This window comes from Biomphalaria glabrata, chromosome 12 (assembly GCF_947242115.1).
Source record: "Biomphalaria glabrata chromosome 12, xgBioGlab47.1, whole genome shotgun sequence".
Lineage (NCBI taxonomy): Eukaryota > Metazoa > Mollusca > Gastropoda > Planorbidae > Biomphalaria > Biomphalaria glabrata.
This window is the reverse complement of record NC_074722.1, coordinates 17,069,062-17,081,649: the sequence shown is the minus strand read 5'-3', so window position 1 is coordinate 17,081,649 and position 12,588 is coordinate 17,069,062. Positions and strand designations below refer to the sequence as shown.

Sequence of the window (12,588 nt, the reverse complement as noted above, 5' to 3'; positions counted from 1 at the left end):
GATAATATTAAAGTATTTTTAGATTCAAACCTGAGAGTGTCTTATTATTTGTGAAGAGTCTTGTGTCGTAACATCATGCATTAGAATAGTGTTAAAATTATAGCTTAATTCTTTTTTATTTCTTTGCTAACATTGAAGTTCGAAGTCTATATAAGTTTATGAAAGAAAACTGGACTGTTATATTGTTATAAATCTTTCATTATCGCAATTTATGTTTTTTTTTTATTTTGTGAATAAAAAGTTTCCACCTCACATCAACGGAAAAAAACAACCACTTGACACCGCTTACGTCACTTGGCTTAGAGTACTAGACTAAACCATTTCTTTGCAAACATGAGCACGTTTTAATGAATCAATAGACTTATTAATCATTTGAGTACCATCTTATTGCAGGCTCTAATATTATATTAACCTAGTTACCAAAGTAGAAGTTCCCTGCAATTAAAGTGTAAACAATATATAAAAGAGATTGAGAGTATTTCTCGTATAATAAAACATCAACTGCAATGCTCCTATGTGATTTAAAGAACAACTACATAAATACATCAAGGGAGACAAAATGTGTGAGTAGATTATACTCCAATCTTTTTGGCGCGACGGTTGGGGGTGGGGGTGGGGTATTTGGGTGCAAGTTGACGTGCTGCCTTTAGGCGCTCAGCAAGCATAACTCTGCTCGATTCGTAATTAAAACTCATACCCCCTTACTACATGTGACTAGAGTCATTTAACCACACATCCTACACAGACATCCTACACAGACATCCTACACAGACATCCTACACACACATCCTACACACACATCCTAGACAGACATCCTACACAGACATCCTACACGGACATCCTACACAGACATCCTACACACACATCCTACACAGACATCCTACACAGACATCCTACACAGACATCCTACACACACATCCTACACAGACATCCTACACAGACATCCTACACACACATCCTACACACACATCCTACACAGACATCCTACACAGACATCCTACATACACATCCTACACAGACATCCTACACAGACATCCTACACAGACTTCCTAGACAGACATCCTACACAGACATCCTACACAGACATCCTACACCGTAGACCTTATAGCAACAGTGACTCATAAAAGGTTACATAAAAGATTTGTTTAAAAATAATTGGTGACTCCCTTCACTTTGTGGTAGGAGATTCCCAATGCAATCAATAAACATTTCAATTGAGTTTGCACAATTTTACATCAATTTTTCTCAAGGATAAATATTATTAGCATTATTATTGTTACTACTAAATATAAATGTAGTCTAGACATATCATGGGCTAGCCTGGATTTTTTTTCGGGGTGGGGGGGGGGTGGCCCCCCTCCCCCCCCCCCCCCCCCGGAAAAAAAATATTTATATGTATGTATGTGAGTGTGTGTATATAATCTTTATTACATTCTGACCCTTCATTCTTTAGGAAGACACTTATTGTGCCCTAGAATAGGTTCTTCCTGGAGTTAGTGGGAAAATGTAGACTCCCCGATATTGCCAGCAAGGGGGTCCTAAGCTCCCCCAGCGCGGGGCGGAGCCCCGTTGCCAAGCTCTATTTCTGATATTGAAAGTCAACAAAATGCATATTCTGAGGTACCTACAGTACATTTTCCTGCTATTAAAAAGTTTTATTTCAAAAACCTAATGTGCTATTCTTACTGACTTAGACCCTACCGCGCCGTTCGGCGCATTCGCCGTCAAGCTGTTTCCGCAAAAATCTGTCTTTGGTAATGTCTGAGGCCTCTTCCCACCTGCTCTGAGGACCTCCATGAATGTGTGGCGCTAAATTATACTAGGGTGTCATCGCAACTCTTCTTATGCCTAATTCATTTTGTTGGAGAACATGTCCCGCAAACCTCATGCGATGCTCTCTCACAATCTTACTAAAGGATCGACTCCCAGTTCGGCAAAGGATTTCCTTGATTTAAACCCGATCTCTGTAACTGACTCCTAAAATCTGTCTTAGCCATCTTTGTTGAGCCACATTTAGTGTTTTTCAATTTCGGCAGATGGCTATTCACTGCACTTTATTAAATAAGCCCCGCCAAGGGTAGAAATGTGTAACCTCTCTTGAATACGCTCTTGGAATTAAGTGACTGTAGTTTGCTTTAGATTTTATATCGAAAAGTGAAGTTTTATCGTCAAAATCATCTGTTGGGGGTTTTATACTAAAAAAATCTCTGGATTTATGTGTTTTTTTTTAAATTCAAAACCCCATTTAGCTACGGTCATAGAATTTAGTAACTGTAGTTTGTTTTAGAATAATATTGAAGATAGAGGTTGTCCACCTCAAAACGCTCTGTAGGGGGATTTTTTAAAAAGCCATCTGTAGGAGAGGGATTTAAACTCAAAACCCTCAATTGTCTTGGCTACGCTCAAATAATTTTAGTGTGTAATTTGCTTTTTTTTATATTGAAGAGGAATTTTTTAGCATCAAACCAGTATGAAGGGGGGTTTAAACGCTCATAGCATTTTGAGTGCGTAGTTTGCTTTTTTCTTACATTGATGATGTATTTTTTTAGCTTGAAATCCCGTTGGCTAAGCTCATAGATTTCTGAGTTTGTAATTTTCTTTTTGTTATATTGAAGAGGTATTTTTTTTACCTTCAAACCCCTCTGTAGGGAAGTTTAAACTCAAAACTGAGTCAAAACCCATTTAGCTACGCTCATAAAATTTTGAGTGCGTAATTTTTATACCGGATATTGAAGAGAAATTTTTAGCTTCAAACCCTACTAAAGAGGGGCTGGGGGTTAACTCAAAATCCCTTTGTTACGCTGTAATTTTTTTTTTATATCATCATCATCACCATCAAACTCCATTAGCGTGAGGGCTTGAGAGGCTCAAACCCTACTGTCTTGCGTAGTGCATAAATGTCGCCATACAGGTCGAGAATTTTGGGTTTCCCTGACGGAGATCAGCAAGTCTGGGGCAGTCAAACAGAATATGAGGCACTGTTTCCTATTCTTCCCCGCAGCAGGGGCACCATGAATCAAATTTTGGCCATAGCCGCGAGAAATATGAGCCAACAGGACAGTGGCCTGTCCTGCACTGTGCTATAATAGCTTGCTCAGGCCTGGACAGCCTCCACCACGGGGAAGTGCGGTCAGGGCGCCTCATGCGCTCCCAGACTCCACGGGCTTTTTGGGACTTGTCCCAGCACTCAAACCACTTTTCCATTTCTGATTTTTGTATTATAGCCAGGGCTTGATGAAAGCTTCAGTGGGTGGAATTTGCCCTCCCTGGTGGGCCAAAGAGTCTGCAATTGGTTTGCCAGTCACACCTATTTGACTCGGACCCACTGCATAATTACAGGGGTGCCATAGCGTTGTTTAATGTTATGTGAAGCCATGATGACAGTGTTGATAGGGGGGGGGCATGGTCCGGGGCTTTGCAAAGCCTGTAGTACAGATTTTGAGTCAGCTACCACAACAATCTGTGTTGCCCTCAAATGTCCCTCGCCGAATTGAGAGTCAATGACTTTTAAGGCTTCACAGACTGCCATGGTCTCCGCATTAAAACTGCAAACACTACCACATGGTCCAAAGATTTTGACTGTGTGAGAGCCAAGAAAGTCGATGTAGGGTCCATAGCATGCTCTTCCAGAATCTATTGATGCCGACCAATCAGTGTATGCAAAAATAGCACTGGGTTTGAAGGTATTAATGGTCTCCAGAGCTTTTTTTATATTGAAGAGGGGTTTATCGTAAATTTTGGAGGCGGTTAACTTAACTGTGCTTATGAAGTTTGGGGGATTGTCGTTTGCATTTTTTTTGTTTTGTGTTATAGAACAGGGGAATTTAACTTCGAAAACCCCTGAGGGGGGAGTTAAACTCAAACCCCCCCTGGTAGGGGGTTTTAAACTCGAACCCCCCCCCCCTGTAGGGGTTTTGTAACTCAAAACCCCCGTGGTAGGGGTTTTAAACTCAAAACCTCCTTTGCTGTGCTAGGGCAAGTGATAGTTTAGTATTAAAATCTCACCTAAAATAAACAAAATCAAAGCAAAAAATCAGTCACTAAATTCCGACACCCATGAACATGAAGTTACGTTATAAATGTGAATGTAGGCAATAAAATTGAAAGTATGCAATAAATATGAATCTAAGCCATAAATATAAATGAAGGGTATAAATATGAATGTACACCATAAATATGAATGTAGAAAATAAAATAAATGTAGGACATATATGTGAAGGTAGCCTGTAAATGGGCTGTACATATGATTATTGTTATAATATAGGATATAAATATTAATGTAGGTCATACATATAGATTGTAAATTAAAGAAAGTAGAATATCAATATGAGATAAAAATAGACTTCTGATAATGGATCTTATTTTAAAAGGTTGAGACTTAAATTTTATTCGCCAATTAATGGAAAAAATAAAATTAATGTAAGCACACATATGATTTGTAAAAAAAAAAAAAATTAGGTTTATGAATCACTGGCCTACATTAACAATTACACCATGTCTTTTTATTTACCTGGTTTCATTACAGAAACTGGTCCAGACACTGGTGGAAAGAAAATACACACAGCTATTACAATGTTAACAACTATCTTAGTTCTCCTCGATGCTAAATTAATAAAGCTATGGCTTCTCATTACAACTATGGGTACTTATACACTACTAGGGCTACTTACACAAAACTAGGGCTACTTATTTCAACTATGGCTACTTATATACAACTAAGGCTGCTTATGCACTATTAGGCCAATTATACACATATAGGGCTACTTAATACTACTATGGCTACTATGGCTACTTATATACAACTACGGCTACTTATACACAACTAGGGCTACTCAAACACATCTAGGGCTACTTTACACTTGGGCTACTTATACACAACTACCAAGTCTCTCTACCTATCTATCACCTCTCTCTATCACCTCTCTCTATCAGGTCTCTCTACCACGTCTCTCTAACACGTCTCTCTATCACCTCTCTCTATCACCTCTCTCTATCACGTCTCTCTACCACGTCTTTATATCACGTCTCTCTATCACCTCTCTCTATCACGTCTCTCTACCACGTCTTTATATCACGTCTCTCTATCACCTCTCTCTACCACGTCTCTCTACCACGTCTCTCTATCAACTCTCTCTACCAAGTCTCTTTACCACGTCTGTCTATCACGTCTATCTATCACCTCTCTCTATCACCTCTCTCTATCACGTCTCTCTACCACGTCTCTCTAGCACGTCTTTATATCACGTCTCTCTATCACCTCTCTCTATCACCTCTATCTATCGAGTTTCTCTACCACGTCTCTCTACCACGTCTCTCTATCACCTCTCTCTATCACATGACTCTATCACGTCTCTCTATCACCTCTCTCTATTACCTCTCTCTACAACATCTCTCTATCACCTCTCTCTATCACCTCTCTCTATCACCTCTCTCTATCACGTCTTTCTATAACGTCTCTCTACAACGTCTCTTTATCACGTCTGTCTACTACGTCTCTCGACCACGTCTTTATATCACGTATATCTCAATCACGTCTCTCTATTACGTCTCTCTATCACCTCTCTCTATCACCTCTCTCTATCACCTCTCTCTATCACTTCTCTCTACCATGTCTCTCTATCACCTCTCTCTATCACCTCTCTCTATCACTTCTTTCTATCACCTCTCTCTATCACCTCTCTCCATCACCTCTCTCTACCACGTCTCTCAATCACCTCTCTCTATCACCTCTCTCGACCACGTCTCTCTACAACGTCTCTTTATCACCTCTCTCTACCACGTCTCTCTACAACGTCTCTTTATCACGTCTCTCGACCACGTCTCTCTACCACGTCTTTATATCACATCTCTCTATCACGTCTTAATATCACGTCTCTCTACCACGTCTTTATATCACGCCTCTCTATCACGTTTTTAAATCACGTCTCTCTATCACGTCTTTATATCACGTCTCTCTATCACGTCTTTATATCACGTCTCTCTATAACGTCTTTATATCACGTGTATCTACCACGTATTTATATCACGTCTCTCTATCACGTCTTTATATCACGTCTCTCTATCACGTCTTTATATCATGTCTCTCTACCACGTCTTTATATCACGTCTCTCTATCACGTTTTTATATCACGTCTCACTACCACGTCTTTATATCACGTCTTTCTATCACGTCTTTATATCACGTCTCTCCCCAACAACGTCTTTATATCACGTTTCTCTATCACGTCTTTATATCACGTCTCTCTACCACGTCTCTCTACCACGTCTTTCTATCACGTCTTTATATCACGTCTCTCTACCACGTCTTTATATCACGTCTCTCTATCACGTCTCTCTATCACGTCTTTATATCACGTCTCTCAACCACGTCTTTATTTCACGTCTCTCTATCACATCTTTCTACCACGTCTTTATATCACGTCTCTCTATCACGTCTCTCTATCACGTCTCTCTATAACGTCTATCTATTACCTCTCTCTATTACCTCTCTCGAACACGTCTCTCTATCACGTCTCTCTACCACGTCTTTATATCACGTCTCTCTATCAAGTCTCTCTATCACGTCTCTCTACCACGTCTTTATATCACGTCTCTCTATAACGTCTATCTATCACGTCTCTCTATAACGTCTATCTATTACCTCTCTCTATTACCTCTCTCGAACACGTCTCTCTATCACGTCTCTCTACCACGTCTTTATATCACGTCTCTCTATCACGTCTCTCTATCACGTCTCTCTATCACGTCTCTCTACCACGTCTTTATATCACGTCTCTCTATCACGTCTCTCTATCACGTCTCTCTATAACGTCTATCTATTACCTCTCTCTATTACCTCTCTCGAACACGTCTCTCTATCACGTCTCTCTACCACGTCTTTATATCACGTCTCTCTATAACGTCTCTCTACCACGTCTTTATATCACGTCTCTCTACCACGTCTTTATATCACGTCTCTCTACCACGTCTTTATATCACGTCTCTCTACCACGTCTTTATATCACGTCTCTCTACCACGTTTTTATATCACGTCTCTCTATAACGTCTCTCTATAACGTCTCTCTATCATGTCTTTCTACCACATCTCTCTACAATGTGCTAATAAAAGCAATGCTATTATAAATACAATTTACAAAAGTCGAGTTGACTGAGTTTTGAAGCCTTAGGTTTCTGAACCGACTGGTCTACTATATAAAAACAGTCCATCTTTGCCTCTGAAATTGACTTTGTACTAATGGCTATCATAAGTAAAAAAAGACTGACCTCCATTTCTGGATGTGTCTATGTTTCTTTCACTCTTTTGACACTCTTTATACTCCTCACTATCTCTGGCTGTTGATAGAACACTTGGACATAGCATACAAGTCAAGAAGTGGACTAGAGAGCCTAATTAGATATGGAACTTTTAAATATTGAATAACATCTTCAATATGTGCAGTCCTACGTGCGACTACTACTGAAAGTTAAAATAGTTTTAATCCAAACGGACTGATAAAAAAAATTTAAAGGAGTTTAAATTAATAATTTAATGCTTTAAAAAGTAAAAGAAAAGAAAAAGAAAAATTGGGTCATTGATGTAGAATTATTACGATTTACTTATTTTATATAAAAAAACTGGATGATATCTTTACTAACTTGGAGTTTAATTTTTTGAAAGCCTGATTTTAAAGTTATGAGAAACACAATGAGCTCCTCTTTGAGTCAGATTGCCCCCCCCCCTTTTTGAGAAAGACTTTCTATGAAGACGAGGAAAGACGTAATATTAAAACATATTTTTAAATAGGAAAATATCTTTAGATTAATCTCAAGGACCAATGGGAATTGAAGTCTTTCAGCGTAAACGCACTAGAAAAATGAAGTCTACCAGGAAACACACAAAATTCGCTTTGTACGTTTACAAGTCAACACTCTGGCTGGTAAAAAGGAGAAATTCCTTAGTACTGTGAAGAGAAGAAAGCTGAGCTGGTTCAGTCATATTGTAAGACATGACTCACTGTCAAAAGTCATACTTCAAGGTAAAATATATATATATAAATAAGCTTAAATATCAAGTCTGTATTAAAATCTTGATGTTGTTATTATTTCATACAATTAAAAAAATCTTGCTGTGGAAGACACGAAGAGAAACAGAGGTTGAGATAAGCATTCACCATCTGAAGGATTTTGTTATTTGTCTTATAGTTATTGTGACGAGATGTTAATTAGTTAATATATGGCTTGTTTGTTTAAGTCTAGGGGAAATTTGATTAATTTTATCCCGCTCACATATAAGATTTTGTACAGGCACACCGCAACTAACAGTAAGAACAGACCAATATTATACGTTTATAAATAAATATAATTTAATAAATGAAAAATTACACAAGATAAATGATCAAATAAAATTATAATTAGGAAATGAAATGAAGGTGCTAATATCTAAAATAACTGCTCATCATGGATTGCTAATTATTGAGTGATTGGAGGAGAAGAATGTTCCTATGTCTGCTACTTATTTTTCTTAGCTGCTAGCCCTTGGGTCGTCTTCTGGCGGTCGTAGGACTGGCACTCAGAAGGATGAGTCATCCGGCTCTGTCTTAGGACGTCGGCTCGGGGTATTCTCTATGCGGTAGGCAAGCTGGCTCTAGGGTGACGCCACTGCCTGTTTAGCAGTAGAGAGGGTTGGTGCTGTAGACTAAGTTGGACGATCTCTCAGCTGTGATCTCTATCTCGCAGAGAGCCGTGCTAACTCAACACCAGTTTATCTTCTGTTGCGAAGCATTAGGCAATAGCTATTGGGCAGTGGACAGTTTGGGCCGGGCACTGGGCAGATGATACTGGGCAGTATAGGGCACTGTGGACACTGGGCAATATGTTAAGGCCAGGGACACTAGGCAATGCCTTCTTGCTAACAGGTATGTAATTGGGGGGGGGGGGTATCTGGTGTGGTCTGCTCCGGTTACAGCTTTCTATGGAGATCTGGTAGTTATAGCAGTCGGGTGTAGCAACCAGGGGTAGCAATCAGGGGTAGCAACCAGGCTGGGGATAAGACAGACAATTAGGAACCTCCTAAAGGCATTGAGCAGGGATTCCCATATGCCTTGCAATCAATCAGATGTAGGCATTGGTATCAATCCCAATAGGCATTTAAGACAATTAAGTATAAAATCTTAAAGCATGCATATAACTCAATAACAAACAAAATTCAAGTAAGATAACCGCAATACACGTGTTATCATACAATGTAGGATGATACTAGTCAAGATTCATCCATTAAATTTGATTACGACGATAAGTAATCAGTTACAGTAAAATGGGGAATGAGCATATTATATACTAAAGGATAAGATGAAAATATAATATTAGGGATAGGGCTACAGTAATAAGGGTTTGATATAGTTAATCAAAATTACATTCATCCAAGGAACTATAAGTTCACAAGGGTGGGAGACATAATAACATGTATGAGGGATATACAACAGAAATGTGAAATAACTAATTTCACATGGGCTCTGTAAGTTTAGAGCACTGCGATCTAAGTTCTTAGACAGTACTTAGATTCACTTAAAGGGTATTGTTTACATCAATCACTAAAATACAGGAATGGATGAAACATAACAAATTAAATATAATGACTATAGTTTTAAATGTAGACAACCATAGCGGCATTAATAATACTATGTGAAGATATAGCATTGACATAAAATAGTACAAGCTACATACATAATCAAGTCATAATGTAATGATGGGGAACGTGGTTGTGTACTAATGTGTACTCACACATTCCTATAATATAAAATAAGCATAGTAAAATGTTTACACTTACCTGTTTGTCCCTAATGAAACCTCACAACTGAACTTCCTAACAGAGGAGACTGTATGAATCCTAGCGGGCCTAACTTAGAATGTTTGGGTCTCTCTCTATATATAGATGGGACTTTTCGTTTCACGGGTGGGGAAGAAAGCTAGCTGATTTTCTCACATGTATCGATGTACCGGAGATGTCAGGCGTCAGGTCAGATTTATGGTCAATATTCGTTGCCTACCGTGAGAGTAAAGTCTTAAGCGAATATGTATCTGTCCAGCCTGAGTGCAATGCTATTCTTAGAGCGATGTGTATCCTGCGGGGGGGGGGGGGGGGGATAGGTGTGAAAAGTTATTAGGCCGCGGAGCGACTTATTGTGTGTTGGTCACCTGTCCAGCGGTCAATAATTAAAAGTTAGCCCTAGAGAAGCTAGTTAATGTTTTACGTCGAGATTCGTCCCTTGAGAAACCGTGCGAGGGGGGATAAATCCTACAAGAAATTAGCTGTGGGTGGACAAGAAAATAATTGTTTTAAGTTAAAAATTAAAGTTTCTCACGGTTTGCTGGGAAAAACTCGAATGAGCTTTTGCATGCAAGTTTCGTATCGTCACAGTAATTTAAACACACACAAAGCTAAGATTTGAAAGTCTTCATACTTGTTCAATTTATTCCTATGTTTATGGGCAGATATTTAGACCATACGAACAACGATCTGACTTGCTCTAGCACATATTTCTAATCTGATCTATCCTGGGCATGACGTCTCCATGCCCGGACTGCAGATTTACCCCTACACCATCAAGCCACTGTATTCGTGGTCTGCCGTTGGGGAGCCTGCCTTAAGGTTTTTGACGGACCACATCTTCCCTGTCAACATTTATCTTCTCTTCACCAAACAAAATAAACAATCACGTGATACACCTATATCCTTCCCCTTCCTCCAGACCAACGTTGATAGTTGATCAACAGCTTAGCGTTGGTTCTTGGCTTTGTAGTTCTAATCATACCTATGATATTTGCTGATATCTTAATTCCATTGCTTTGCTCTATCTCCGGGGAGCCCCAGAAGAGACAATAATATTGATTCACCATTTTTCTTTTCGACGCGCTTTCAAGGAAGACTTTTAAGACCCCAGTGAGATTTCTCAGGCAGTAGCACACGTTACTGCCTTCTTCCTTACGCCCACAGGGCAACTCGTTCAGATTGAAATAGCACACCTGAAAGTAAAAAGTTGCGACTAGTTTCAGACGGACTGAGGGGACATTTATATTAAGTCTAATATGTGTGGCTCAGTCACAAAATCGATTGGCTTCCTAACAAAGGGGTTTGAGTTCAAATCACAGCTTGGTTTGAGTTTTGTGATCGCCCAAAGACAGTATGACCCTCTCTCTCTGACATAGATATTTGACTTTGAATTGGAATAAACCACTTTATAACGATTAGAACACACGCACACACGTTTGGCCCATGAATTCCAGTATCACTTGTATCCATCCTACTGAACAAAAAAAAGTTTTTCTAATGTACATTCTTAGAGTTTCCCTCGGCTTCTCTATTCAACATGGAAATATTGAATATACTCTATATTACACACCTCCACACACACACACACAAACACACACCGGCTTTCATTTTTTTGGCACTTTTTATTACAATGGCAAACCCTACATTTTTGCAGCGTCCAAATATACTACCACTCACTATGCTCTTTACAGCTTTTGAATTCTAGATGTAGCAACTTTGGTTAGATTGACCTATTCTATTTACTCTTTTATTGTAAGCAGGGTGGGCATCGAAATATATGTTTACAGAATCAGGCATAAATATCTTCCACATTTTGAATGAGTCTACCAAAAGATTCCAACTATCTAGAAAACAATGCTTATATTTTTGAACAGTAGATTAAAAAAAAACAGTTTTGTTTTAAAGGGTTTTCAAAATGGTTGTCCTGTTTGATACAGCTACATTTCGACTGAACGCAAAGCGTGGCTACTACAGAGAGATTCGTTTCATTCTATGATTCAAACAAAGTCACAATGTACGCCTATCCAATTCATGATGGCTTAGGAAAAAGAAAGAAAAAATGTTCTAATGATTGAAAATGGTAGAGCTTAACCAGTAGAGTTTACTGCCGGAGTACGAAGTGTGTAAAGCAGTATAGTCATCTTCCTTGAAACATTTGTAAAGTCTGTGTTATTTTGTTACCAATAGTACATTTTTAACTGAAAATTCTTAGACATTAAAGCGTTACGTTATTTTGGAGCTCTGAGTTGTTAAGTTTTTTGAGTTGGTAGTGTCAAGTGGTGCAGTTTGCAAAGAGCCTGGGAACTGAGAGTCGTTACAGTGTACCAAATCCTTTGCATTAGAAACACAAGCAAGAACACCCTAAGATATTCAAAATCTTACAAATAAGTCCATTTCGGTTCATTTCAATAGCTGATCTCCTCATCACTGCTGTTCAACAATGCAATGACAAATAAACCCGTCTGCAGATGGAAAATACACTTATTTACATGTCAGCCTTGACAGTCACCATCCACCTTTAGCAGGCACAATCCAGCCTTGGCAGTCACCATCCACCCTTGGCAGCCACCATCCACCCTTAGCAGCCACCATCCATTCTTGGCAGCCACCATCCTCCCTTGACAGACACCATCCACCCTTGGCAGTCACCATCCACCATTAGCAGTCACCATCCACCTTTGGCAGTCACCATCCACCCTTGACAGTCACCATCCACCGTTAGCAGTCACCATCCACCCTTGACAGTAATCATCCACCCTTGGCAGTCACCATCCACCGTT

At 39.3% G+C, this 12,588-nt stretch overlaps 1 protein-coding gene across 7 annotated transcripts in view; it reads right to left on the bottom strand.

Annotated features, from left to right (window-relative positions):
* LOC129922170 (uncharacterized) overlaps positions 1-12,588 on the bottom strand; it is a 33,214-nt gene that overhangs the window by 10,784 nt on the left and 9,842 nt on the right. For 4 of the 7 annotated variants that reach the window (XM_056007074.1, XM_056007077.1, XM_056007076.1 and 1 more), the window contains exons 4-6: positions 10,791-11,001; positions 7,264-7,386; positions 4,511-4,540 (exon numbers count right to left, since the gene is read on the bottom strand). In XM_056007074.1, the coding sequence (XP_055863049.1) occupies positions 4,511-4,540; positions 7,264-7,386; positions 10,791-11,001 (364 nt within the window). The remainder of the gene's footprint in view (positions 1-4,510; positions 4,541-7,263; positions 7,387-10,790; positions 11,002-12,588) is intronic. The other 3 variants (XR_008774148.1, XR_008774149.1, XR_008774150.1) reach the window with 3 other exon arrangements.